Source organism: Rhinatrema bivittatum, chromosome 16, assembly GCF_901001135.1.
Source record: "Rhinatrema bivittatum chromosome 16, aRhiBiv1.1, whole genome shotgun sequence".
Classification (NCBI taxonomy): Eukaryota; Metazoa; Chordata; class Amphibia; order Gymnophiona; family Rhinatrematidae; genus Rhinatrema; species Rhinatrema bivittatum.
The window spans coordinates 36,623,778-36,649,988 of record NC_042630.1 but is presented as its reverse complement, the minus strand read 5'-3'; the positions used below and the strand labels follow the sequence as shown (position 1 = coordinate 36,649,988).

The following is a 26,211-nucleotide window of genomic DNA, read 5'->3' as shown; positions in this document are numbered from 1 at the left end:
GGAAAAAAGGCACACGTTTGCTTATTTGCCTCACTAGCTCCTTCGTGCTACCTTTTTTGATTATGTGTGAGGAGAAGGCACTGTTGATGTAATTCACGGTCCATTATATCACCCACATTACAAACTTGATTTGTTTTGCAAGAAATGGACCATTCAGAATATAAGCACACTTCCCTAATCTGCTCAACAGAAACCCAAATCTCTGTGTTTTATCAATATCAAACCATAAATGCTAGTGATTTGCTCGATTTCCAACTGCATCTGGTGACTGTGGATGAGCAGTGAACCAGAACGAAGGCAATTAGCCAGGCTAGTTCTGCATCAGCTTAAAGAAAAAAGAAAAAAAATCATTCTGCTGTCTTCCAAGGGCAGCAGGGATTGTGTCATGGAAGATGCGGAAAAGTTACTGAGAGGGCGGCGGATGCCTGGAGCAGACGTCCAGCAGAGGTTAGAGGAGCCAGGCATGGGACACACGGAAGCACCTTTGTGCCAGAGGGCAAGGCAGGAGACGGACCACAAATTAAGATGTGTGACAGTCCAGTAGGCATGGGCACCTGGGTAGCCTTGGGGGGGGGTGTCCTTTTCTGCCAACTTCTTCTATGCTTTTATGTAAATAAAGACCACAATCTCATTTTTACAGGAGGAACTTATTTCAGGGCAATTATGTTAACATTTCTGCAGGGGGCACCCGGCCCACGGGGGGTCTCCCTTTGAAAATCCGGTGGCACTGCGGGTACTTCGGCCCCCGGGGACTTCGCAAGGGCAAAGTCCGCGCCACAGAGCGCGTGCGGGGATTTCAAAATGTTCCTTAAATCGGCCTTGCTCCTCCGTGGTGGCTGAAACAGCAAGGGGCTACTTTTTACTGGCAGAGAGGAAGGCTCCAGTTCTTTCCGGGGGGGGGGGGGGGGGGGGGACGGACACTTCTTATTGCCCTCTTTCACCTATAAAATGAAGGTAAAAGTAGTCCCGTTCATAGTAAAGATTCCCTAATCCACGTTTGGATTTTTATCTTTTTCCCAAGAGCGAAAAATGAACCCTCTCCCCTCCGCTGCCACCACCACCACCGGCTTACCATTAAAAAATGAATTCTGTGCAAGAGAACTCCAGGAAGGACACTGGCACCAAATATTCCCTCAGCAAGCAAAGTGCAGAGCAGCCAGAAGTCAATTCCCGGGACTTGCACAGCGAGCTCCTCGCTCTCTCTCTCCCTGCCTTAGGCTAAAGTTTTGTTAAACAAATTAGAACAGTTCGGCCTGGCAGGAAAATTTAACAGCTGCCATGGAGAGAACAATGAAATGCCTTTACCCGCTCTGAAAGGTGTTGTTTATTGCCAGAGCTTGGCTTCTGAATGTGCAGGGTATAGTGTGGCCGGCGCTGAAGAAGAATTTAACTTGTGAGTCCATCATAACTCCCGGTGAGGCAACGGAAACTTTATTATGCGTGATTCCATCACGTTCTGGAAAGCGAGGAGTTCAAGAGCTTTTCTGCAATTTTCCCTGGGATCATTCTGGCTGCCCTCATGAGATTTTGCATCTTGCTCTCTTCTCTCTTTGGATCTCCAGGCCTTGAATCACTGAGTTTGAAATGGCTCATAACAAAAAAACAAAAATAAGTTTTGATCTTATTAAAATGTGTCTCTCTCTCTTCCCTTTTCTATACAATTGAGGACAGAGAGACTGTTCTGAAAGGGGCAAGGTTTTTCGTTTATTAAACATGGCTGAGAAAGATCTCATAATAGGCTTGGCCATCAAGAAAGCACCCAGGGCTGCAAGTTTGCTGGGTTTTCCTGCACCAGCGACCATCCACCGTACGGACAGTACCGAAGGGTGCCCTAAGTCCGTCCTCTAAATCACGGAGACCCGTTTTTCCAATGCCCAAAGCCGAGACCAAAGCCACGGGCTCTGTCCTTGTCTCTTCAACCCTGACCTCACTCCCCGAGTAAGACACAGGCTGTGAGCACAGCAACGTTTTGGGAACGCGCTCGACTGACACGCGCCGGGCCTGGATTTAGGCCTTAGCCACCCAAGCAACTGCCAAATACCTGCGCCTGCTTGTTTTAGGGCTATGCACGGATGCTGCTTTAAAGGGGCTGCCGCTAAGGCACTCTGGGCCCCTCCCTCCCCCCCCCCCCCCCCCCCTCCCACTATTCCCAGGCTCTCTGGTCCTGCCTACAGATGCCAACATTTAAAATCCAGCCATGACGTTTGCCCAACTGCAGAGCAGTGGCCTGGGCTTTAGGGACTGGGATGGTTCGCAGCCTTCTGAGGGCTCTGCCGCAGTTTGTCGGCATGGCACCGGCAGCTGCTGCCGAAAGCACCGCTGCCCCCCCCCCCCCCTGGGGTTCATGCAGTTATTTTTCTGTAAGGCTCCAATAGCAACGCCTACTGTAATATTCCACTGCCATTGCAAAGCCTTCCCCCGGGGGTCCTTTCGTCTCTCATTTCTAAAGGTAAAAGGAGAATGCAAACTGGACGGAGAAGGGCTTCAAAATGAAGGGAAAACTGATTACAAATTACTACTGCATCTGAGGCCTCAGTATGATTGGACCACAGGGCCCTCACTCTAGTATTTTTAAACAAGTAAATCAATGCATGGTTGTACTTATATGCAGCATGGCAGGCACTGTCGACAGAAAGCATCTTTATAAGTGAGCAGCTGAATGAAAAACGTACAATTCTGATTTGCATAATTTAAAGTGCAAATCTCCACCCCCTTGCAATTGTCTCTTAAGTGCCAATAACTTCATGCGTAAGTCGGAGCTGATTTTCTCCTCATTCAATTGGCCCCTGAACGCTGATGAGAGAAGCGTGACCTGGTCAGAGGCCGGGGATGAAGCCTTGGCAATTGGTGCTGCTGCTCCCAGGTTTCACATTTGTGATAATGCAACCCTGTTGAAAGTTGCCCAATTTATTGTAATGCGGGCGACAGATTACCTTTAAATGTAGTGCTACAGGTATTATGGTTCAGACGTCTGACAGAGCAGCCCGTGCACCGGCAGAGTAACTTTCTTGCTGGACCAGCCCATCTGGGCTGCATGGTTGGTAACGAGGCCGTTAACTCAGTTAAATGCCGGCAGGGATGGACTAACTGCGCTCACCCAGGCTGCTCGGTTGTCCCGCCCTGTAGCTCTGGTCACCACGTTTCTTTGCTCGTACCTTGTGTGCTAAAAGGCGAATTTTAAAAAGCCAGGCGCCCACGTTAAGTAGGGGATGCGCGGATAAGTTGCGCCGAGGGGCTTTTAAATGCCGCCCGAATGTACGCGTATCCCCCGAGGCACGCACATCGCGAAAGCTGTCAAAAGGGAGCAGGGCGTGGGCATTTTGGGACGTGAACCAGAGACATGCGCGTAAATACTTATGTGGTCAAGGCCCCTTGCCGCGTAGCTCTACCTCTGCTATGGATGACGTGTAAGTTAAAAAAATAAAGATAAATAGGCAGATGCGTGGAGCTAACGAGGGGGATTGAAGGCTATTAAACTAGGGGGGGGGGTTGGAGGACCTCTCTCTGAACTGGGTAAACTGGGGACAAACTGGTAAAACTGGGAATAGCACTGATGCAAGCCCCTTTTAAAATCCCTCGATTTATGCAGCAGAAGCTGGATTCGCACACTCGTGAGCGGGGCCCACTCAAGGTTCGGCGCCCGCGTGCGCCTATACGCGTGCAAGTTATAAAACAGCCGTGTCCCCCCGGGCACGGGCCGACGCACACGCGTGCCAGCGCACTGGTCTGAAAGCTGCCGTCTCTGGAAAGTTCCCGGCTGTCAGACGTACAAGTTTGGCCCTCTGCATACGACTGTGGCCCTGGCATCCTGGGCGACCTGCAAGACTTGCAACACAAAAGGTCATTCCCCCTTCCCAGTCCAGGAATGAACCGTGAACGGCTCTGCCCCTGCATTTAAAGAAGCCCGATTCTCTGCTCCTAATTATTGTGCCGCGCGGCCACAAAAGGTTTGCCTGGTGATTTAGCTATTTTGCAGTGAAAGCATTATCAGTTTACATAGGTTTTTTGATTTACACTGGTAATAACTCTTTATAATGTGTTTCCTCCCTTTATCCCTTGCCTTTTTCATCAATATCCATCTACCAATTACCACACTCGCAAAAACCGTTATACGTGAGCCTCTGGGTATAAGCTTTGCCTTTTCTGTCTGTGATGCAAAGTCATTTCAACTCTAAGAGCTGATGTTTAAGGCTACTCCGCTGTAGCTATTTGAGCAAAACCACCACAAGACAAGTCGAGGAGAAAACAAGAGTGGTGGTGTTACAAACTTATCCCCTGAACATACAGGCAAATAAATAAAGCAAATATTCGCTCTCTAAAGCTCCCAGAGAAGAAAGGAAATAACAGAGTTAGTTGGTGAAAAGACAAAACATTTGTCACTTTGCGTCTTTTAATTAAAGCCCTCGCTGAACAGATTCATGTGCATTTTTTTTTCTTTCCATACCTGAGAGGTAAATATTTAAAATAAATCAGAAGTTTAAATAGCAGGCGGAATAAAATCAACGACAAAATAAAGGTAAAGCTACCCAGAGCGAGTTACCTTTTAGCTCCACCTTATGGCTGTAGCTGCCGTAGTACTTTGTGTCCGTGGTGGGGGTGTAGCACTCGTAGACGCCGGTGTCCTCGGCGCGCAGGCGTTTGATGCGCAGCTCCACGCCGTCGCCGCGGGCCCTGTGGATGTACACGTCCCCGCTCTGCACCCGAGACTCGAACACCGTGTAGAAGAAGCGGGGGTTCTTGGTGCTGACGATGCCGATGGAAATGTCCGGCGCCCCGGGACGGTAAACGAACCACTCGAAGTGCTGGAGGGAGGGCCCCTCGTACTCCGTCACGTTGCAGGGGATCGAGGCGGACGTGCCTTCCACGCGATAGAGGGGGCCTTGGGGCACATGGACCTCACGAGCCAGACAAGCGGCTGCAGGAAGAAGGGGAAAAAGAAAAAAAGAAAAAAGGTCTTTGCTGCTTTTAGTGCTGCTGATCTCGTACAGGAGGATGCACAAGGCGGCAAGTCACAATATGCCAAATTCTTCACCAGTAAGATAGGTATCAGAGTCGCCACAGGGTTAGGAAGTAGAACAAGCAAAGGAAACATAATAACAAGAGTTAAATTACAGCAGTTATAGGGCGCAAGAACAAAATTATAGGACCAAGGGTCAATAAAGACTTTTATCATTTTCCTCTTATAGCAGAATAAATCATTTTTACCGCAGTGCTACGGATTGGGCTTTTAAGTCATTCTGTTATTTCCTTAAAACAGTTTAAATTGAAAGCCAGAGCCTGGCAAATAACCATTTCCTGATTTCTCCCTCCGAAATGTCTAAAGTTTGATCATCGTCAAGCTCGCATCTTTCGCTGTCAGTCTCCCTCCACCTCCAGGTCACAGCAGGTCATCTCTTTATTCCTACTGCTGCCTCTGCTGGGTCACTCGCGAAACAAAACCCCCAAAAGAGTTCCTTTTCATAGCACTTATGCAAGTAAAAGCAGCTTAAGCCCTTGTTAGACTTTCACGATTTCAGAGCTGTTTTACAGTCTTTGCTTTTTCCTACCCTTGATTACCGCAATGCCTTTACTTCTTGGGTCTCATCTTAAACCATTGCAGTTTCTCCAGAAAGCAGCCGCAAGAGTGTTTTTGGGGGGGGGAGGGTGGAATTTTGACCACCTCACCCCAACCCTTATTGAATTACGTTGGCTACCGATAAAGCAAAGAATTGAGTATAAGTCTCTATGCATTCTATTTAAAGCTATAAATCACAAACAAACGGAATGGCTAAACGCTTTATTACGTCTTCACACTCCACAAAGGAACCCTCGTTCAGCTAATAAGTGTCTTTTATCAATACCACCAATCAGAACGGCACATCTATCGGAGGTTAGAGAACGGGCTATCCTGGTTGCAGGCCCCAAATTATGGAACTCGTTACCCGAGGAACTTAGATTAGAAAAGGACATGAAACTCTTTTAATAAAAGCTAAAAACGTTACTATTTAAAAATGCCTATGAATTAGCGGCAGAGAAATGATCAATATGTTTTGTTGGATCCTCCACTAAGCTGTTTCCTTGCTTAAAGTTGTAACACCTGGCTTTATTTGATATTTGCTTTACTTTGTTTTTACTTTAATGTTTGCTTTCTTTTACTTGCTAGATTGTTTTTACTTTTGTATTTTATTTTATTTGTATTATTTTATAAAAAGAATGCACTGTTTATATTTTGATTAATTTTTAACCTTGTTTTTTAAGATGTATTGTTTGTTTTTTCTTATCTATATGACTCATTGTACACCATCTAGATTGTCCACAGATTGACGGTATATAAAATAAATAAATAGCTTGGACTTGCGTATAGGCTATTTTGGATACATCAAAAGTACCCGTGTGGTTTCGCTTTTGCATGCACATTTACATATGCAAATAAGGGATGCACTAGGGCGGGTCCGAGAGTTATGAAAAGTTGCCATTTTATGAGAGACTTGTGCAGGTACCATTTGGCAATTTATTTGTGCAGTTTTACAGCAGGTAATTAACTAGCGCACTTGTTATCAGACTTAACTGTTATCTGCTATTGGCTGGGTGGGAGCTCTTAGTGAATGGGGGGGAGGGGCGGGGCATTCAGGGTGCAGAACTAGGAGGGTCTTGATGACTTGGGAGAAGGACTGGGCGAACTGGTGGAAGTATCGGCAAACTGGCGATTCCAATTATGTGCGCGTGTTTTCAAATAAACTGATTTATGCATGTAAACAAGTTATATTTTTTTTTGCGCGCATATGCTTATAAAATAGATAGGAAAAATCCATGCTTTCAATGCACTGCAGGCATTCACACGTAAGCTGGGGAGGGGGAAGATATACGTGGATTTTATAATCTGTGCGTACTTGATATGCACAGGTTATAAAACACTGGACTAGATCTCCGCACATGTATAGAGGGCCGGGCAGAGGATTTTTAAAATTCTCTCCTTATTCTCTCAATCTTGGTCTGTACTCTTGTAACCTTGGGACTGCAGTGGCCTAGCGCTTAGCGCAGCAGGCTGAGAGCCAGGGAAGGCAAAGTTCAAATCCTGCCCATACTCCTTATGACCTTGGACAAACCACAAGGAACTTTTGCCTCAGGTACAAATTTAGGAGTGAATTTTGCAAAGAGGTACTTCCGACACCCCCCAAAAAAAAATACAACCTACTCGCATATCTGCTATTTTATAAACGTCAAGACTATGAATGTATTTTCAGCTTCACATAAGCGCATAAAAGTGAAGTTTAAAAGCCCAGTGTGCACCAAAGCTGTGAGATACGCGCAGAAGACGGGTCGGCGCACGCTGCATGGATTTTCAAAGGCTCCCGATACGCGCGCAAAATATTTTTACGAAGAAGGGGCGGCACGTGGGCATGGTCCGGGTGGGGCATGGGCATTCCAGGATTTATGACTGAAACCAGTGCATAAATACTTACACGCCCAGGGTCCCCTACCGCGTAACTTGACTTCTGCTATGGCTGGCGCGTAAGTTGTAAAACAAAAAAACCTAGGCTAGTCAGCGGGGTTTTAAGGGTCGGGGCTAACAGGGTAAAAAGGAGGCTAATTAACTAGGGGGTTAGGAAGTCCTATCCTTTACCTGGGTGAACTGGGGAAACTGGTAATTGCGTAGGCGCACATGTCTACTAAAATACCCTCACTTGCACGGTAGAGGGGGCATTTGCACGCACATGTATGCATCCGTATAAAACTGTGCCCACATGCATGTGTATGCAGCCTATTTTATACCACGCGCGCATATATGCACGTATGTTATAATATGGCCACGTCCGTTGGCACGCGCCTGCACATGCACGTACGTGCGCCCGCGCGGCTCTTTCAAAGTTACAGTCATATCATCCAGATTACCAAACTAAGAGGGTTATTTTCTAAACCCTTATCACGTGCGTTAGGGCCCTATCGCATGTGAAAAGGGCCTTTTCACATGCGATATCATGCAAATTAGGGGGAGGGGAGGAATCGGGGAGGAGTCGGTGTTTTTGCTGCCGGCGGTAACGCACCGTATAGCAACACCTTTCACGGTGGCGCTACTCGGTGTGAAAGCCAGCAGCCGGCGCACCGCAGTGGTGCGAAGGCTGCGGGCTTTCGCAGGCCCGCCCCCTGTTTTTTGCAGGATTCATCATTTTGTGTTGAATGATGAATCCTGGCCTTGTTTCTATACTTTTACTCCTACAGATGCAGCGTTTCAAGGCCTCCAGCCTCTCCTGGAAGCCAGTTTGAGTCAAAGCGCATGCTGTGTTTTAAGTCCCATCCTCAAGCACTGAAAGCGCTCACCCTCCAGTGCCACCCATGCAATGCTTCAAGTCCCAACTCCTCGCCCACTAAGCGGCCAAAGTGCCTGCTGCCTGCTGCCACAACAGGCCCTGTCCACCGGTAGCACTTCCCGGCAGGCTCCCTGGCCCTGCATAAAAGCAGAGCTGCAGAGAGAGCCTCAGTAAAGCTTCTGCCCAGGGAGAAAGAAGCCCGGAGCCAGCACCGGAGAGGATGAATGCTGTTACAGTGTGTGGAGGAGGATGGGGAGTGGGGAGAGAGAGATTATTGGTGAGCTGGGAGAAGAGAGAGAGAGAGAGGGGGGGATGGGGTAGAAGTGGGAGTGCTGCTGATTACCTGGTTTCTGTCCACCAAAATAAACGCCGATATTTACCCAGAAAAATGTGTCTTTTTTTTTTTCCCCCAACTGATTTTCTCCTATTGTGGTTCTTATCGAAATAAACCCTGATAAATTCCAGGAAAAAAAAAAAAAAAGAACAATAAAAAAATGAAAATGAAGGTCCCTACATGTATTCTAATCAATTTCAGATTTTAACATCGCAATACTGAGTCTGCTTTGAACTTGAAGGAGACGACTATACGTACAACTTCTTGGGGAGAGCTAAGGAAAAATCTTAAACTAGTTAGTCAAATCTGGGGGAGGGTCTGTTCAAAATCAATAGCAGATAAAGTGTCCAGTTAACAGCCCTGGCCAAGTGTTAACTGTTTAACCCTCTCCCACCTTGCCCCTTTACCCACCCACCCCTAGGTTTGTTTTTCTGATATAGTCTGCCTAAATACATAATTGGCAGCAAGATATATTAGAAATTTGGTATTTCCTTAGGTGTTATCCATCAAATAAATTTACCAAAATGAGGACTATCCAGTGTATCTATTGTGGAGCCTTTATTCTGAGTGAAATCATCTGGAAAGTTAGGGCTTGCCCCATTTGTTCAGGCCGGTTAGCCTCACCTCGATGGTGGGAAAAGTAATGGAGTCACTGTTGAAAGAGAGAATAGTGAACTATCTACAGTCGGAAGAATTGCTGGACCAGAGGCAGCATGGATTCACCAGGGGAAGATCCTGTCAGACAAATCTGATTGACTTTTTTGATTGGGTGACTAGGGAATTAGATCGAGGAAGAGTGCTCGATGACATCTACTTGGATTTCAGCAAAGCTTTTGATACGATCCCACACAGGAGACTGGTGAATAAAATAAAAAGCTTAGGAGTGAGTGCCGAGGTGGTGGCCTGGATTGCAAACTAGTTAATGGACAGAAGACAATGTGTGATGGTAAATGGAACTTTCTCTGAAGGGAGAACGGTGTTAAGCGGAGTTCCGCAAGGATCGGTGTTGGGACCGGTCCTGTTCAATATCTTTGTGAGCGACATTGCAGACGGGATAGAAGATAAAGTTTGTCTTTTTGCGGATGACAATAAGATCTGCAACAGAGTGGACACGCCGGAAGGAGTGGAGAGAATGAGACGGGATTTAAGGAAGCTGGAAGAGTGGTCGAATATATGGCAGCTGAGATTCAATGCCAAGAAGTGCAAAGTCATGCATATGGGGTTGGAAATCCAAAAGAACTGTATTTGATGGAGGGTGAAGGGCTGATGTGCACAGAGCAGGAGAAAGACCTTGGGGTGATAGTGTCTAACAATTTAAAGTTGGCGAAAGCGAGAAGAATGCTGGGCTGCACAGAGAGAGGAATATCTAGAAAGAAAAAGGAAGTGATGATCCCCTTGTACAGGGCCTTGGTGAGGCCTCACCTGGAATACTGTGTTCAGTTCTGGAGACCGTATCTCCAAAGGGACAGAGACAGGATGGAGGCGATCCAGAGAAGGGCGACCAAAAAGGTGGATGGTCTTCATAAAATGACTTGTGAGGAGAGATTGAAGAACCTAAATATGTACACTCTGGAGGAGAGGAGAAGCAGGGGTGATATGATACTGACTTTCAGATACTTGAAAAGTTTTAATGATCCATGGTCATCAACAAACCTTTTATGTTGGAAAAAAATCAGTAGAACTAGGGGTCACGATTTGAAACTCCAGGGAGGAAGACTCAGAACCAATGTCAGGAAGTATTTCTTCACGGAGAGGGTGGTGGATGCCTGGAATGCCCTTTCGGAGGAAGTGGTGAAGACTAAAACTGTGAAGGATTTCAAAGGGGCATGGGATAAACACTGTGGATCCATAAAGGCTAGAGGATGGGAATGAAGGGAAGAGCCATGGAGGTGGCTTACTGGAACGGAGGTTACTACCTGGTGATTATTACCCTTACTCAATAAGCTTTCGCATGGTTAATGCAACTTCATCATTGCTCTCTGCTTCAACAGCAAGGGGAAATGTGGAAAAGAGGATTTGCATTCAAACAACCAACAAAGACTTAACTTCACAATCTGGGTAAACAATTAAGCGTGGGGGTAGCTTGCTTATTATGGCGGTTACTACCCTAAATCAATTAAGCCTGATACATCACTTTGAATGCATATACAGCGTTACTCTCTGCTTAAACAGCAGGGATAAATGTGGAAAAGAGGATTTACATAAAGACAACATCCAAAAAGGCATTGATCTGTGCAATCTGGATAAACAAGCATTGGGGTAACTTGCTTGATGTGGCGGTTACTACCCTTAATCATTAACCTTATGCTTACTTTTGATGCAACGCCAACATTACTCTCTGCATCAATGACAGGGGATAGCAGGAAATTTGAATCAAACAGTTACCAACAAGAGCCCTGAACCTGGTGGTTGGTGAAACAGATAAGTTTGGGAAAACAAATGTGGGAGCTTGCTGGGCAAACTGGATGGGCCGATTGGTCTTTTTCTGCCGTCATTTCTATGTTTCTATATTGTACATAATAAATTAGGCAACTAATTACGGTAAATTACCTATGATTTCAACCAACAAGATAAGCCAAAAATGTCATCGTCATACCATCCAGGAGCCAAAATGAATTCAGAGAGCTGGAACTAACAGCAATCTAAGCTTTCACAGCAAGCTCATCTAGAAAACACTCATCGAGGAAATGCATCAGAAACTTATTAAACAGACCTCCTCCGACACGACAGGTCACCAAATGGCTCCCTTACCACATGAATAGATCTTTCTCGGCCTGAAGTAATTACAGCCAGTTTATTTGCCCTCTTAAGTTCATCAAGTTATGTTCTGCTAGGAATCATTTCTTTGGCCCAAGTAGATCTTGTCTTGTGGTTTTTTGGGATGGATTGGATGGATCAATGCTTGCCAAAGAAGCCAATGCTCAAATCAGCCCCAGGCTCCTCGCTCCTCATCTTTAGCACTCTAGCTGTCCCCTTTTCCCCTAAAGCCCTCTGGCTCAACTAGGAACGTCGGCATACAAGAAGAAAGAAATGCCCAAGTAGAATTAATAATAGCCAATCAATCATGTCCGCAAAGCTTACTGCTTTCACTGGTTTCAGTTTTATTCAAAATTAAGTGATTGCTATGTTGCATTTTACCAGAATATGTCTACTCATTGACAGATGATTTTGTTTTAAGAGGCAATAAAATGAAAGGCAGCTCACTTGAAGTATTAATGCAGTTTAGAACTGTTCCTGAGTTCAATTACCTTCAGTTTCAAAGCTATTTGGAATTTAAGTGCTCAAAAAAAAATCAATTATATGCCTTGGGGAAATTCAAAGTGACGCTACTCAAATTTCCGCGGAAAACATCCTACCGTTCCTTTTTAGTTTCACAATTTAGGGAAAATCTAATTACCAATGCTGCGGTTAAACCTTCCACTTCCAAACTACTTCTCCAGTTGCACCAAGATATTAAAGCAGTACTTTATTTAAAGACTGGCGTACAGAACTCTGGTCTTAAGTTTTACAAGTATTTATAGAAACAAACAGCTCTTGTGAGAATGTTGGGGCAGAACCAATGCTCATGAGCCAAAAGCTCTCTCGATATCAAACTATAAAAGCACTTGTTTGACCGAATACTGTACATCCGAGCATACCTTCAGTATTTCCATAACCAGGAACTTGCTGGTTTTCACCCAGAGACTCCAGGAATTCCTATCAATTGCCGGGCCTCTGAGGAAATACCACAGAGCTCTGGGACTCTGATTACTGCTCCAGCCCCTCCTCTTCAGGAAGTCTGCAGAGCACAGGAAGGGAGGGGCTGAGCAATTGGTTTCTGCTGGGCAGTGTCTGCACCAAACTCACCTCCTCCTCTTTCTCAGTAAGCCTGCACGGGAGAGGGGAAGTGAGCCTGGAGCAGACACTGCAGTCACATGCATGGAGAAACTGGAAGACAGGGGCTGGAACTGGCACGGCTCAGCCTGCAGCTGCGGTTCCAGGACTTGAGATTCACCTGAAGGTAGGGTGAGGGAGTACAAGTCACGGAGTTGTAGCTTATATGGGGGTAGAGAGGAGAAGGAGAGTGCTGAGGTCATCCTTGGAAGGTGATGAAAGTAGGAGAGAGAATAAGAGAGAGGGTGGATTAGCAGAAGAGTGGGGTTGAAGAGAGAAAGCTGATATGCATTCCACATGTGACCTCCAACTCTCCCCAGCTAATCAACAGCAATTTTAAGGTGACCGCAATGCATAGGCTCTCAGGTATTTCACAACAGTCACGGCATGGGGCTGCTTTTTTAGGATGTCAACTTCTCCTCTGCCTAGACCCAGCAGGATACTGCTTTCTCCTCCTCTTCCTTCTGGGTCCAGTGGAATGGACCCAGAAGGAAGAGGAGGAGAAAGCAGTATCCTGCTGGGTCCCCTCCCCCACACTCTTTTCTCCCTCTGGCTCAGAAGTAACAAGAGGCAAAGGTCAGCCAATGGCCCAAGTCCACTTGGGCCCCAGGAGGAAGAAATAAGAGAATGGTGTGAGTCCATTCTGCTTCCCCACAGGAGTTGGAAACAAGTCTATTCCGAAAACCACCACACCTCAAGAAAGCCGGGGAGAGCGGGCGATGGGAGCTAATTCATCATCTACCCCCCCCCCCCCCCCCCCACATCCTTGAGTTGCTGCAAAGAGTAAGTGACCATGGCTTCTTCACTGGGGGGAATCAAGAAGGGTGTGGTCAGGATGGAAGAACACTGGGGAGAGAGGAAGAAGGTAGCGAGAAAGGGGGTCCTAAGGGTTGAGCATCGCTTGGTGGAAAATAGCTGTGGGTTGAGGCTGGAGGACTGGTAATCTGTGTGAGAGTGAAAGAGGACTGGCCAGCCATGTCGTTGGCCAGCCATGGTCCCCATTCCAGTTGCAACATCAGAGAAGGCTCTCTCCCCCCTCCCCTGCCCTTGGCGCTGGTCCTCCATGTAGCGTGTCGTGCATGCAAGCATCGTCCGTCAGGCGTGTCACGACAGAAAAAGGTGGAGAACCACTGCTTCACGCAATTCAAAACAGAAAAATAAGGGCATTTCAATTATGATCACGGCATTCAATCAAGAATGTGAACAAACGGTTCAACTGACGAGATGTTCATGCAGCCTAAACACTGAAAGAGCAGCATACAAGCACTTTATATGGACCATGCTTGCTTTACAGTGGGTTCCCATGTAGACAAAGTATTTTTTTAACTTTATTTTTATACTGAAGACTTTCAGTATAAAATCACTGGTATAGAAGAGATTAAAGGAATCAGTGATACACCGTGAGCCCACCAGTGCATAAGCAAACATTACAATATGTAAACTAGTCAAGGGTTTATATATATACATACCCTTTGCTAGTTTACAACAGACTCCAGGCTCATACATTTTTTCCAGCTCTTTAGTGCTGAGTTAATATATATCATTTTTGAGGTGGGCGTCGTTTATTCCTCAGTTAACACATTCACATCAGAATGGAGTATATTGTCTATATAACATTGCTCTTTGATATTACTGATATCCCACAATGCAGACGTCCTTAGGGATTTGGATTTTGTTTTACCACTTTTTAACATTTTTATCTCATTTTTGCTTTTTCTCTCTGTGTTTTTAGATTTGTTTTTTGGTGTCTTCAATACCAGGGTTTCCCCGAGGAAGCCTTTACTGGTGAATCAAGGGCCTTGCTGGGGCTTTTTTTTTCTGCTGACCCGGGACATCATGTATTATAGGTAGCGTCTGTGTATGTCTTTGTGGTCTCATATATTCTGTAATTTGGGAATGCAATATTTGAAGCACTGATAGTAATTGTCGTTGTCATATGCTATGAATAATTTCCACTGTTACCTGATTGTTTATCTTATATACCTGTTTGTCAGTATATTACAATAGATTTTTGTTGCCCATTTTTGTAATTGTATTTATGTCACGTATTAGAATTTCTTCACATTACAGCATGACCAGACCATATTTGAATGTTCAGAGCTAAATAAAGCAGGCACTGCTCTTTTGTTTTAATATGGAATATTTTCTGAGTAAAAGTTTGTTTTAACTTTCTGACATTAATGCCTTATTTCTTTGTTAAGATATAACTTCTATTTTTTATGCATACAAAAAGGGTCAAAGCCCTAAGAAAAGACAAAAAAATTAAAGAAGGATAGAACAGAACCTACTAGTAAAAGGAGAGTGAAGAAAGAAAAAGCAATCCTCAGCCACCGGTCAGCCCAAGGAAGCCAGAAGCAGAGCGCAGATCTTGTGGAATCTCTGCTGCAAACTTTTCCATAGTAAATACATTCCATAATCTGGTTTTCCAATCCAAGATACTCGGTGAATTATTTTTTTTCCACAAGGCAGCTGTACAAATTCCAGCTGCAGTTTTAAGAACTGCCCAAATCAGTTTTTGCTTCTCTTCACTAACATCCATGACCAGCCCAATATAAAGATTCCAGGCCCCAAGGAAGGTCTATACTCAGAACATTTAATAGAAAAGGATGCACCTTCTTCCAAAAGATAGCAGTCTTTTGGCCTAGGCCAAGTATTTTTTGAGCCCAGTGAGCACATGACCACTGAACCTGGCTGAATCCTAAGACAGAATATTGCCCCCATGTGCCATTGTGGGGGCATTGGTTTTGTAGTGGCTCAGATAAGAAGAGTTACCTCTACTGAACTTGGTATCAGGCAACCAAAAGGAGGCTGGATTCAATAGATCTCTAGTCTTCTTTCAACCTAATTAACCTACGTATGTAACTACTTAGCAACCACATGTTTATTAAGCTGTACATTCCTTACAAAAAAGTTTTTTTTTATCTAAAATTATTTATGAATTTCTTAACTGATATAATCTCCCTAAGTGATGTACAATAAAATCAACATATAAAATAATAATACAATAAATCCAACCATATAATAAAACATAAAATACTGCCCACCCTCTCAACACTCACATATCATAACATTTGTCATCATCCAGGTCTCCAACTTTACCATTATCAACATTCCACAATACCTGTCATGAACCAGGTCTTTAATTGTTTACGGAATTTCAATAAGTCCATTTCCTCCCTTAATTTCGATGGCAATTCATTCTACAAAGCTGGCAAGGTGGAGGCAAAGGACCTGTACTGAAAATATAGCTGCCTAAAAGCATTGGCCGCTGAAATCTGTAATAAACTCCTTTCAGTTGAGCGCAAATCCTGCCCTGATTCCATTCATTTCAATCGACCACGCAATTGTCGAGGACCTAGTCCATGCATAGATTTGAATGCCAAGAGCAAATTTTCAAATATATCAAGTGCCGTCACTGGGAGTCAGTGCAGAGTTTTTAATAAAGGACCTGCCAACTCCGTTCAGTGTTCCCAGGGACGACCCGAGCCGCCGTCTTCCCTAATAATTCTTCCCAGTTGTCCTAAAAGGATGTTAAAGAGAACTGGGGATAATGAGGAGCCTCGAGGGATCCCTCACACCACTTCACATGGTTTCAAGACCTTTCCTTGGAATGAGATGGACCTGATTTCTCCCTTGCAAAAAACTCCCCAACCATCTCAATACTGTTCCTTTCAAACCCAACTCTTCACGTCTCTTCAGTAATAGAGGGTGATCCACAAGATCAAATGCACTACTCAGAAGTAACAGCACCACCAGAGCTCCCCCCCCCCCCAATATCAATAATTGGTAAGGTATCATCCATCAAAGTAACTACAAGCGATTCTATGCTACACCCCCGTCTAAATTCTGATTGTGCAGGGTCCAAAATTTCTGAGGAATCCGAGCAACCTGAAATTTGTCTGGTAACCGCTTTCTCTATGATCTTCACGACAAAAGGCAAACTTGATACTGGCCTATCATTAGTACATATCCTGGGATCCAATCCTTCCTTTTTAAAAAGAGGGGTGACAACAGCCATTTTGCAAATGGTGGGAAGTAAACCCTATTCTGAAGATCCATTACCTAAAGATTGTAACCACCTTAAAACTTTGTCTGGGCAACCTTGAATCAGCCATGAGGGACAGGGATCCAAATAAAAATAATATGGTTTAGTTTGAGCTACAAAATGTTTTACCTCCAATAATGACAAGGTTTCAAATGCTTTCAAATTCTGGCTTAAATCTCCCCTATCACCAACCACTTCACTTTTTTCTATTTCACCAAACTTCTCTTCTGCCATTTTCTTACTATCCTGTCTCAAATTCCCCAATGAAAGATCCACCTTTTAATGAAAAAACACTACTAACGACTCATAATCTGGAATATCCTCATAGATCAAATACTGTTTAGTACCCTTACTCACCAATGATTTAATAATCCCAAATAAAACTTTTCTTTATAATATCTAATGATTCTTCCAAGAAGGTCGAAACTCCTGGAGAAGTTGGAAGCTCTCTATTTTCCTTCTGAAAAAAGCTATTACTAGCTGGGGTTTTTTCCAAATAATACATTTTTGAGACTTTAGGTATTTCTTCATCTTGATATTGCAATATTTCCTTCAAAAATTTCTTAAACATCTCCCATGGAGATAATAAGCGAGTAATCGGGAAATTTAATATTCTCATGTTCCTAGATCTAAATAAATTTTCTACGTATTCAACCTCCTTATGCATCATAAGACTATCCTTTATAAAAACATTCTCGGAGTTCTGGATTAATTGGATCTTATTCATCATAGTTGTTATATCTTTTTCATGTTTATCCACCTTTTTTTCTTGTTCATTGATTAAACCCCTATTAATATTAATAGCTGCCACCAACGATTCATTCATTTTAATCACATTATTATCAAGTTTGGATATCATCCTACCAAGATCTGCCATAGTAACATTATCCGGTACAATCACCGGACTAATATTACTCTCTATGTGAATTGGAGGATTTAATAACATAACATTACTACTAGAAGCAATAACACTACAATCCCTAATTATCCTACTATACATTTGTTTTATCCTCCTGAAGGAATCTGTATTAGCTTCACTCCACATTAATTTCTTAACTTCTGAATCCTTCCCTTTTAACCATTTTCTTTCCAAACGACGACAACCCCACTTTAACTCCGCTAATTATTTCGAAAATCACAGGGGAGTAAAACGTTTTGCAAAATCTCTCTTTTTTTTCCTCTACTCCCTCTTCCCTCAAAACGTTTTGCATCAACTCATACCAGCCATTAATTTGCAATTCCAAATTTTCCTCTTCTACTTCACTCCAATAATGGTCCATCTGACTACCTATAACTTCACTAGTGGCCTTGCGGGCCTTTTCCTCCTCTCAGCCACCTCTTGGCTGTCCGCTGCGGCCCTGTGTCAGGGCTTCTTCTTGGGCTGCCAGGCAATGCTGATTGGGTGGGCTTGAGCCCAAGTAGGTGGGCCACAGCCCACCCAGGCCCACCCGTGGCTACACCACTGTTTTAGGCAGGAGTTCTTCCCAATGCAGAGCCACAAAAACCAGCAGATCTTCCTGTGGCAGCAGTGGCTCGTCTTGGTGAAATTAAGGTCCCAGTGATGGCGTGTCCCAAGGTTGGTGGGTTCAGCCATGCAGCACTGGATTAAGGGGGAGCAGGACTATTGAACCCAATGATTGATAAAAGTCTAACTACCCATCGCTGCTGTTTTTAGTCAGGAGTTTGCACCAACGCACAACAACCCCAAGAGCGAGCAGATCTTCCTGTCATTTTCTGCCCTTAAAATAAAATAAAATACAATGTCATGCCCTTTATAAGCTTGCAGACTGTGGTTTCAGCTCTTCTAAATGCTTTTAGTATAACAGAGGTCTCACCAGACCTTTGTAGTCAGTGATGTCAGAGTATGGTTAGTGCGCTAAGGAAGAGAACCACTCTCCATCGGGAGGGGTAAAGTAGAGGTATAAAAACCCCTTGTCTCACGTGAGCAGGGGACTGGGTTTTTAATGAGTAAGCTCTGGAGTTCTGGTAGTGTTTGGTCCATCTCACCCAGAGTGGTCCTATAGGGTTTGCCTTTTTCAGGGAAGGTCCTAGAGAAGTGGGAATGCAGGAGAGAGATTTCAGGGTGGAGTTCTCTGGGAGTTCCTGAAGTAAGAGAGAGAAGAAGATATTGAGAGTTGGTGGACAGTTGTACTGCGGGTCGTTGAGTGTAAGAGCATCCAGCCCGCGAAGATCATTAGAGGCAAAACCTGATCCCAATATCTTCATTCCCTGACCCCAAGCAGAAAAGAAAAGAGGTGCATGGCAGAAGAGAGGAGATACAGCTCCCCATCAGTCCTGAGAGGACTCAGGGAGGAGAAAGAAGCCTCCCCGAGGAGCTAATCTGTTGAAGGAGAAGAAGAGAGCCTGTGAGTTTGTTACAGTTCTAGTTACTGGTTTTGGATGTTGTGTTTTGCCACCAGTTTTGCAGTAAAGACTACTCTGAATACACTGAGAGTGTCCAGCTGTGAAGAGACTGATTGGTGTGTTGAGGAGCCCCAGTGACCGAGTAAACCCTAAGGGCTTTGAAAACGTGTCCGTCCCATTCCCCCCCCCAGTGCGGGAATCCCAGGACAGTCATGGGGCCTTGTATGGTCCGTGGTCCTCCCTGTGTGCCCCCCTACTCAGGCGCCAAATGGAACTGGGGCTCCACTTATTCCTCCACATGCACACGTACAAACACAGGACAACCATCTAGTTGTTATCTAGCTATTACTGTGCTTTAATATTCAACATAGTTTCAAGTTGCAGCAACAAAAATCGGTTTTGTTTTGTTTTTCTTGCAGTTCAGGCATAATGGGAACATTTTAGCACAGAAACGACTCCCTCGGAACAAAATGTACTGTGTACCAAGACCCAGTTAATCCAGGGTTACATTATTTAGATGCCTGGATGCATAAATATTACAGCTCTCAAGTCTCATCAGGAGGGGACATCTATATTGCTTTATAAAAAAACACTTTTCAAAATACATACTGCATTTTAAATAATTGTATTCCCGAAGATTTTCCCTTCATCATAGAATACAAGAAACTTTCAGAAACCATAGCTCTACTTTGCATGTTATACATAGCCTCGCTTCTTCAACTGTCTGTAACTTTTGTGAGCACAAACAATTACTATACATCTGTAGTAACTGTATATGGGTTTTCCAAACGTAAGAGTCAACAAAAGGCAGCTAGTAAAAACTAAATCTTTGCAGTGCGTGGCAAGGGCTAGCCAGCGTTAACACTGTCCGCATCTGTAGCTAGACAAAGATCTCCTTCTGTATATTGTAAAAAGTAAAATAAGCCAGTCCAGCAGACACAGCGCTTCTGTACAAGAAGTCGCCAATGGCCGATTCCCATGCAGCTGCTCTATCACATGTCTGTAAGCGAATGCCAATTCAGAACACCGAAGCAGCCCCCCTGAGCGATCAGAAAGGGGTTAAACAGCAACTATGTCATGGAAAACAGTTATATGCCTCCTTTCCTATTTACACAACACGGAGATGGTACCTGTGTGTTGCGACCGTCGCTGCCCGACGTCTCCACTCCGCCCACCTTACCGCATTGGCGACTCCTTCCGGGGTTGATGGAAGGCTGGCTGCCGTGGCGTCTTTCGGCCGTCGTTGTCCGGGGTCCCCAGGCCGGCCCGACGCTGCAATCCGCCATGTTGACCTGATGCCTAGGGGCGCGCCCGCGGCCCCACCTCAAGTACCAGAAGTGGCGCGAACCTCAGGGGCGTCCCCCTGAGATGATGTCATCCGCTTCAGATATTTAAAGGCAAGGATAAGGATTCGTTCTATCTACGCTACTCTGCCTCCTCAGTCTAACCAAGGGTTCCCGCTCCTCGAGGGCCTCGTTCTCTCTTACTTTGTAGAACATAAGAACATAAGAAAATGCCATACTGGGTCAGACCAAGGGTCCATCAAGCCCAGCATCCTGTTTCCAACAGTGGCCAATCCAGGCCATAAGAACCTGGCAAGTACCCAAACACTAAGTCTATTCCATGTAACCATTGCTAATGGCATTGGCTATTCTCTAAGTGAACTTAATAGCAGGTAATGGACTTCTCTTCCAAGAACTTATCCAATCCTTTTTTAAACACTGCTACACTAACTGCACTAACCACATCCTCTGGCAACAAATTCCAGAGTTTAATTGTGCGTTGAGTGAAAAAGAACTTTCTCCGATTAGTTTTAAATGTGCCATATGCTAACTTCATGGAGTGCCCCCTAGTCTTTCTATTATCCGAAAGAGTAAAAACCGATTCACATCTACCCGTTCTAGACCTCTCATGATTTTAAACACCTCTATCATATCCCCCCTCAGCCGTATCTTCTCCAAGCTGAAAAGTCCTAACCTCTTTAGTCTTTCCTCATAGGGAAGCTGTTCCATTCCCTTTATCATTTTGGTCGCCCTTCTCTGTACCTTCTCAATTATATCTTTTTTGAGATGCGGCGACCAGAATTGTACACAGTATTCAAGGTGCGGTCTCACCATGGAGAGATACAGAGGCATTATGACATTTTCCGTTTTATTCACCATTCTCTTTCTAATAATTCCCAACATTCTGTTTGCTTTTTTGACTGCCGCAGCACACTGAACCGACGATTTCAATGTGTTATCCACTATGACACCTAGATCTCTTTCTTGGGTGGTAGTACCTAAAATGGAACCCAACATTGTGTAATTATAGCATGGGTTATTTTTCCCTATATGCATTACCTTGCACTTGTCCATATTAAATTTCATCTGCCATTTTGATGCCCAATTTTCCAGCCTCGCTAGGTCTTCCTGCAATTTATCACAATCTGCTTGTGATTTAACTACTCTGAACAATTTTGTATCATCTGCAAATTTGATTACCTCACTTGTCGTATTTCTTTCCAGATCATTTATAAATATATTGAACAGTAAGGGTCCCAATACAGATCCCTGAGGCACTCCACTGTCCACTCCCTTCCACTGAGAAAATTGTTCATTTAATCCTCCTCTCTGTTTCCTGTCTTTTAACCAGTTTGTAATCCACGAAAGGACATCGCCACCTATTCCATGACTTTTTACTTTTCCTAGAAGCCTCTCATGAGGAACTTTGTCAAACGCCTCTTGAAAATCGAAGTATACTATATCTACCGGTTCACCTTTATCCACATGTTTATTAACTTCTTCAAAAAAGTGAAGCAGATTTGTGAGGCAAAACTTGCCCTGGGTAAAGCCATGCTGACTTTGTTCCATTAAACCATGTCTTTCTATATGTTCTGTGATTTTGATGTTTAGAATACTTTCCACTATTTTGCCTGGCACTGAAGTCAGTCTGGAACTGGTACTCGCTCCTCGAGGGCCCTCGTTCCCGGATTTCTTCGGAATTCACTACTGCCTGGAAGTCATCGCTGCCTACTACATCTGTGAGTTACCATCGCTCTCTCAGAGCTTTCCCTGGAACCAGGTACTCGCTCCTTGAGGGCCTACTTCATTCCAGCTCCTGGGCTTCTATGAGACATTGTGTTACCATCAGGTTCTGTCCATGAACTCTGCATACCCTGCCTACTCACTATATTCAGTTTCTCTACAGCTCAGTTCCAGGGATCGCTGTTCCAGTATCTGAGGGACTCCAGCCCAGCCGGGCATTCCAGCTCACTACTGCCACCTCTGGTGGTTCAGTATACTGTCTAATAAAAGAACTAATGCGTGTCTGTCTCCTAACTCTGAGCCTGACTGGTGGTCCCTCTCGGGATCATTCCCCGGGGGCGTGGTCATCTGCCACCGGTCCAAGGATCTACCCACAACCCTCCTAAATAATAACACTGTGATACCGGCGTGTGGGCGCACATGTACGTGCGCCAAAAGACATGGCCATTGTATAACATACGCATATATATGCACGCAAGGTATTAAAATAGACTGTGCGTGCAAATGCCAGCTTCACCGCGTAAGTGGGGGGGGATCTTAAAATCTGCACGGCACGCACCGGCCCAACTCCTGCGCAAATCTCCCAACTTTGGCTTGAGCTGGGCTTTTAAAATTCATCCCTAACTGAGAAAACATACATCCCAGGTACTTGTTGATCAGGATGTGGGGACTTGGGAGTCCTGCCCATTAACAAGTGATGCTGCCTTCTAGGGGCAATAGAGGAAATAAAATACACCAAAGTATAACCTTTTCATTGCGTTTTAGTATTTTTTGTTAAAAAAAAAAAAAAAAAAGATTTCTCAGCTTTTCTGAGCAGTTACCTTAAGGTGACCCGTGTGGTTCCAGGTCATAAGATAAAAGTGAAGCTTTCCTGGACTGTGCAGTCGCATTTCCAAGCTTTTCTAAGACTTTCTCGGTATGAAAGAACTTTGAAACACGGTAACAGTGAAAAATGGCAGATTATTTATTTACAATAACTTGTATTCCGCCTATTACCAGAACAACTGTTCTAAGCTGATTACAAATATGACCATAAACACACACACACACACACACCACAAACATTAAAAACAAAATCAGATAAATCCAATCAATTTAAAGCAAATGTAACATTTTTTAAGTAGACTTTAAAGCTTCATGAAATACACGAGCCTTTTAAAGCTTTCTAAAAACCTTATAGGTGAATTTTAAAAGCCTGGCGAGCACCAAAGTCTGGAGATACGAATGCGCCTCGCTGATTTTAAAAGGCGCCCGGGTACGTGCACAAGTGAGAAGGCCCCCAACAAGAGGTGGGGATTGGGAATGGTCTGGGCAGGGTGTAGGCGTTCCAGGACTTTAACATGAAATGTGCGCGTAACTATTTAGGTGCACGAGCGGCGCCAGGGTCCCTTACCACGTAACTTTACTTCTGCTATGGATGGGGTGTAAGTAATAAAATAAAATAATCTAGGCTAGTCAGCGGGGTTTTGTGCCAACAGATTAAAAGGGAGTCTATTTAACTAGGGGGGTTAGGAAGTCCTATCCTTTACCTGGGCGAACTGGGAACGAACTGGGGAAACTGGTAATTGCATTGGCACGCGTGTCTACTAAAATCCCCCCCCAGGTGCACGCGTTCATATAAAATTGTGCGCGCACGTACGCACGTACAGTCTATCTATGTGCGTGTGTTATAAAATGGCTGCATCTCTGGGAGCGAGCCGGCATACAATATTTGATATTTGATATCAGTGCGCCCGCGCACTGATATCAAAGTTATCTTCCCTTAGTCTTGAGCCTGTCAACTCCAGTGGAAGGCTAATCCGCAGGGTGGGCGCAACTTCAGAAAAAGCTCCATTACCTGGCTCCCGTAAACCAGTAGCCTTCAAACTGGGTATCAACAGCAAATGAGAAACAACAGGACGAAGTGCACGCGATGGTCAGTACCAGGCCAACAGTTCTTGCCATTATGGTGGCTGCTTCTCGTGTAAAACACCAAAAACTATAACCAATGTTTTTCATTTAGTATTCTGCACAACAGGAGGCCAGTGCAGGGACTGCAAAACTGGGGAAATATGGTCTCTCAAAGGACAACCAAGACTAAACGCGCCGTGTTATTCATCAGTATCTGTAATGCTCTAAGACATTTTGGCACTCCAAAATGGCCCAGTCAAGATTTGTTCACGTTGGGTAGATGCACATACAACCACCCAAATACAACTCTACACCAATAGCCTTTCCTCCAAATCTTCTACCCGAATTCCCAACTGCCCTCCACTTCTGTCCCATCTTCAACCCTGTCTCACACACAAGACCAACACTCTGCTTCTCCACATCCTATTAAATTCTGCAATAATTACCATAGCCACTGAGTCCAGTGAGGCTGCTCTTAGAAATCCTGGTCCTAACTGCATGTAGATCACTCCCGCCCTCTTGGAAATCTGATGTTGCTCTGTCACTGTTGTTTAGGGTTGGAACTGCCATGCAGGTTATTCTGTGCTTTTTTTTGGGAAGCACATTCTAGTTTTGAGCTATAACCGCTGCTCCACGCAAGTTGTTTTATCATCATCGTCTTGCCACTAATGATCCTGTGTATCCCGCACTTTTTAAATACCATTTTTATCTCTCCCCACCTCCTCCAGAAGGGCATTCCAGGTATCCTCCACCTTTTTCATGAAAAAAAAATATATATTTCCTGATATTGTTCCCAATGCTATCCACTTGAAAAGAGAATATGCTAGGCAGAAACTGCCTGGGCATGTTTCAATGCACCAAACCTATAGACATCTACCTTAACCTTCTCAGCCATGGCCTTGCTCTCTTAGGCGCTAATTTTATAACAGGCTGCATAAACTTGCAGGCTATGTGCCTAAATTACCACCAATTTCTATGGTAAACCCCTGCCTCTCGAACCTCTCTTCCCTCCAGTGGCAAGGGAAGAGCAGCGTTTCTTACCTTCATCTGCTTTCTCCTCGGCTGGCTTCAATCTGAAGTCTGAATGTGTGGGTCGGGGCCCTCTGTGCATTCAGACTTCAAACTTATGCACAGTTAACCCACCCTCTTGGCTTCCAGAAAGCCATACAACTAATTGTAAAATATTATATTTTATCAATACTAAAGAATGTTTATCTTGATCGAGCAAAAATGAAATTACAAGTTATTATTATTAGACCTCGATAATATTCTTCCTATGAAATCAAGGATGCCAAAAGCTCCAGTTTCTGAAGGGAGATGACTTGCCATTCCTAGGTTTTGCCTTTACTCCCAGGGCATTATGGGATTTATAGTCCCTGCTTCTTTCATATGAAATAAGCAACTACAGACATCACACAGCATCGGGGGGGATGTCAAAAAGAGGAAGCTGGCCTAAACTCACCCCCTAGAAACTGCAGTTGAAAAAGAAATTTCAGAGATCATACTCGCAGATAAGAGGGCGTAAGCCCAGTAATTCCCACAGCAGACTCACATACAAGGCGACTACAGTTCCTTTCCAAAGAGCACAGAAAGAGAATAATACAAAAGCATCCCTTAATTACTAGGGGCCTGAAAGGATGGCTGACATACTCACCAAAATAATAAATGCCAAAACGGTTTTTTTTTTTTGGTTGAATGTGAAGCATGCACGCACATTTTAAAAAATGCAGGTATCTTGTGACAAGATTCAAAGAAGACCTGGCATGAATCCGTTTGCCCCCTCCACCCTCCCCATATAATCCGTACACACACGTACATACACACAACAATAAAGAGAGTTTAGCAATTAATTCTCACCCAAGAATACAGGCACTAGCAGAAAGACGCGGGATCCTTTCATCCTGGCACCCTTCAAAATGGCAACGAAAAGAAAATGATGCAAATGCCTTCAAAGGGTGAAAAAAAAAAACCCCCGAGCCTGGTTTTTAAGTCTTAAGTCTGCAGACGGAGATGAACTGGCTTCTCGCTCCCATAGCTGAGGGATGTGCGTTTCCCCTCACCCTGCCGGCTAATGATGCCTCATCATAGTCTCGATTTCTCCCCACCCCTCCCCAAAAGCAGGTCCCTCCACCTGCAAAAAACAAAAAAAGAGCTCTCTCCTTCTCCACCCTCTTAATACAAATTTGCACCCCCCCCCCCAAAAAAAAAAAATTAAAACCTGGAATGGAAAATTCAGAGACTGGTATTCCCCTTCCCTGTCTTTTGCTTTTCTTTCTAGTTTCTCTTTTCCTCTCTCGCTCGCTCTCCCTCTGCCTGCTCCTCCCCTTCTGCAACCAGCGCTGTTGATTTATTTTAAATTACTAGGGCTGCAACCCTGCTCATTTTCCTCAG

The 26,211-nt window shown here is 44.5% G+C and overlaps 1 protein-coding gene across 2 annotated transcripts in view; it reads right to left on the bottom strand.

Annotated features, from left to right (window-relative positions):
• The window catches only part of IGSF8 (immunoglobulin superfamily member 8), a 45,290-nt gene extending 19,337 nt beyond the window's left edge, over positions 1 to 25,953 (bottom strand). The window contains exons 1-2 of one of the 2 annotated variants that reach the window (XM_029580924.1): positions 25,678 to 25,953; positions 4,541 to 4,915 (exon numbers count right to left, since the gene is read on the bottom strand). In XM_029580924.1, coding sequence (XP_029436784.1) covers positions 4,541 to 4,915; positions 25,678 to 25,720 — 418 coding nt within the window. In that variant the 5' untranslated portion in view covers positions 25,721 to 25,953. The remainder of the gene's footprint in view (positions 1 to 4,540; positions 4,916 to 25,677) is intronic. The other variant, XM_029580923.1, reaches the window with a different exon arrangement.
• Positions 25,954 to 26,211: the final 258 nt, after the last annotated feature.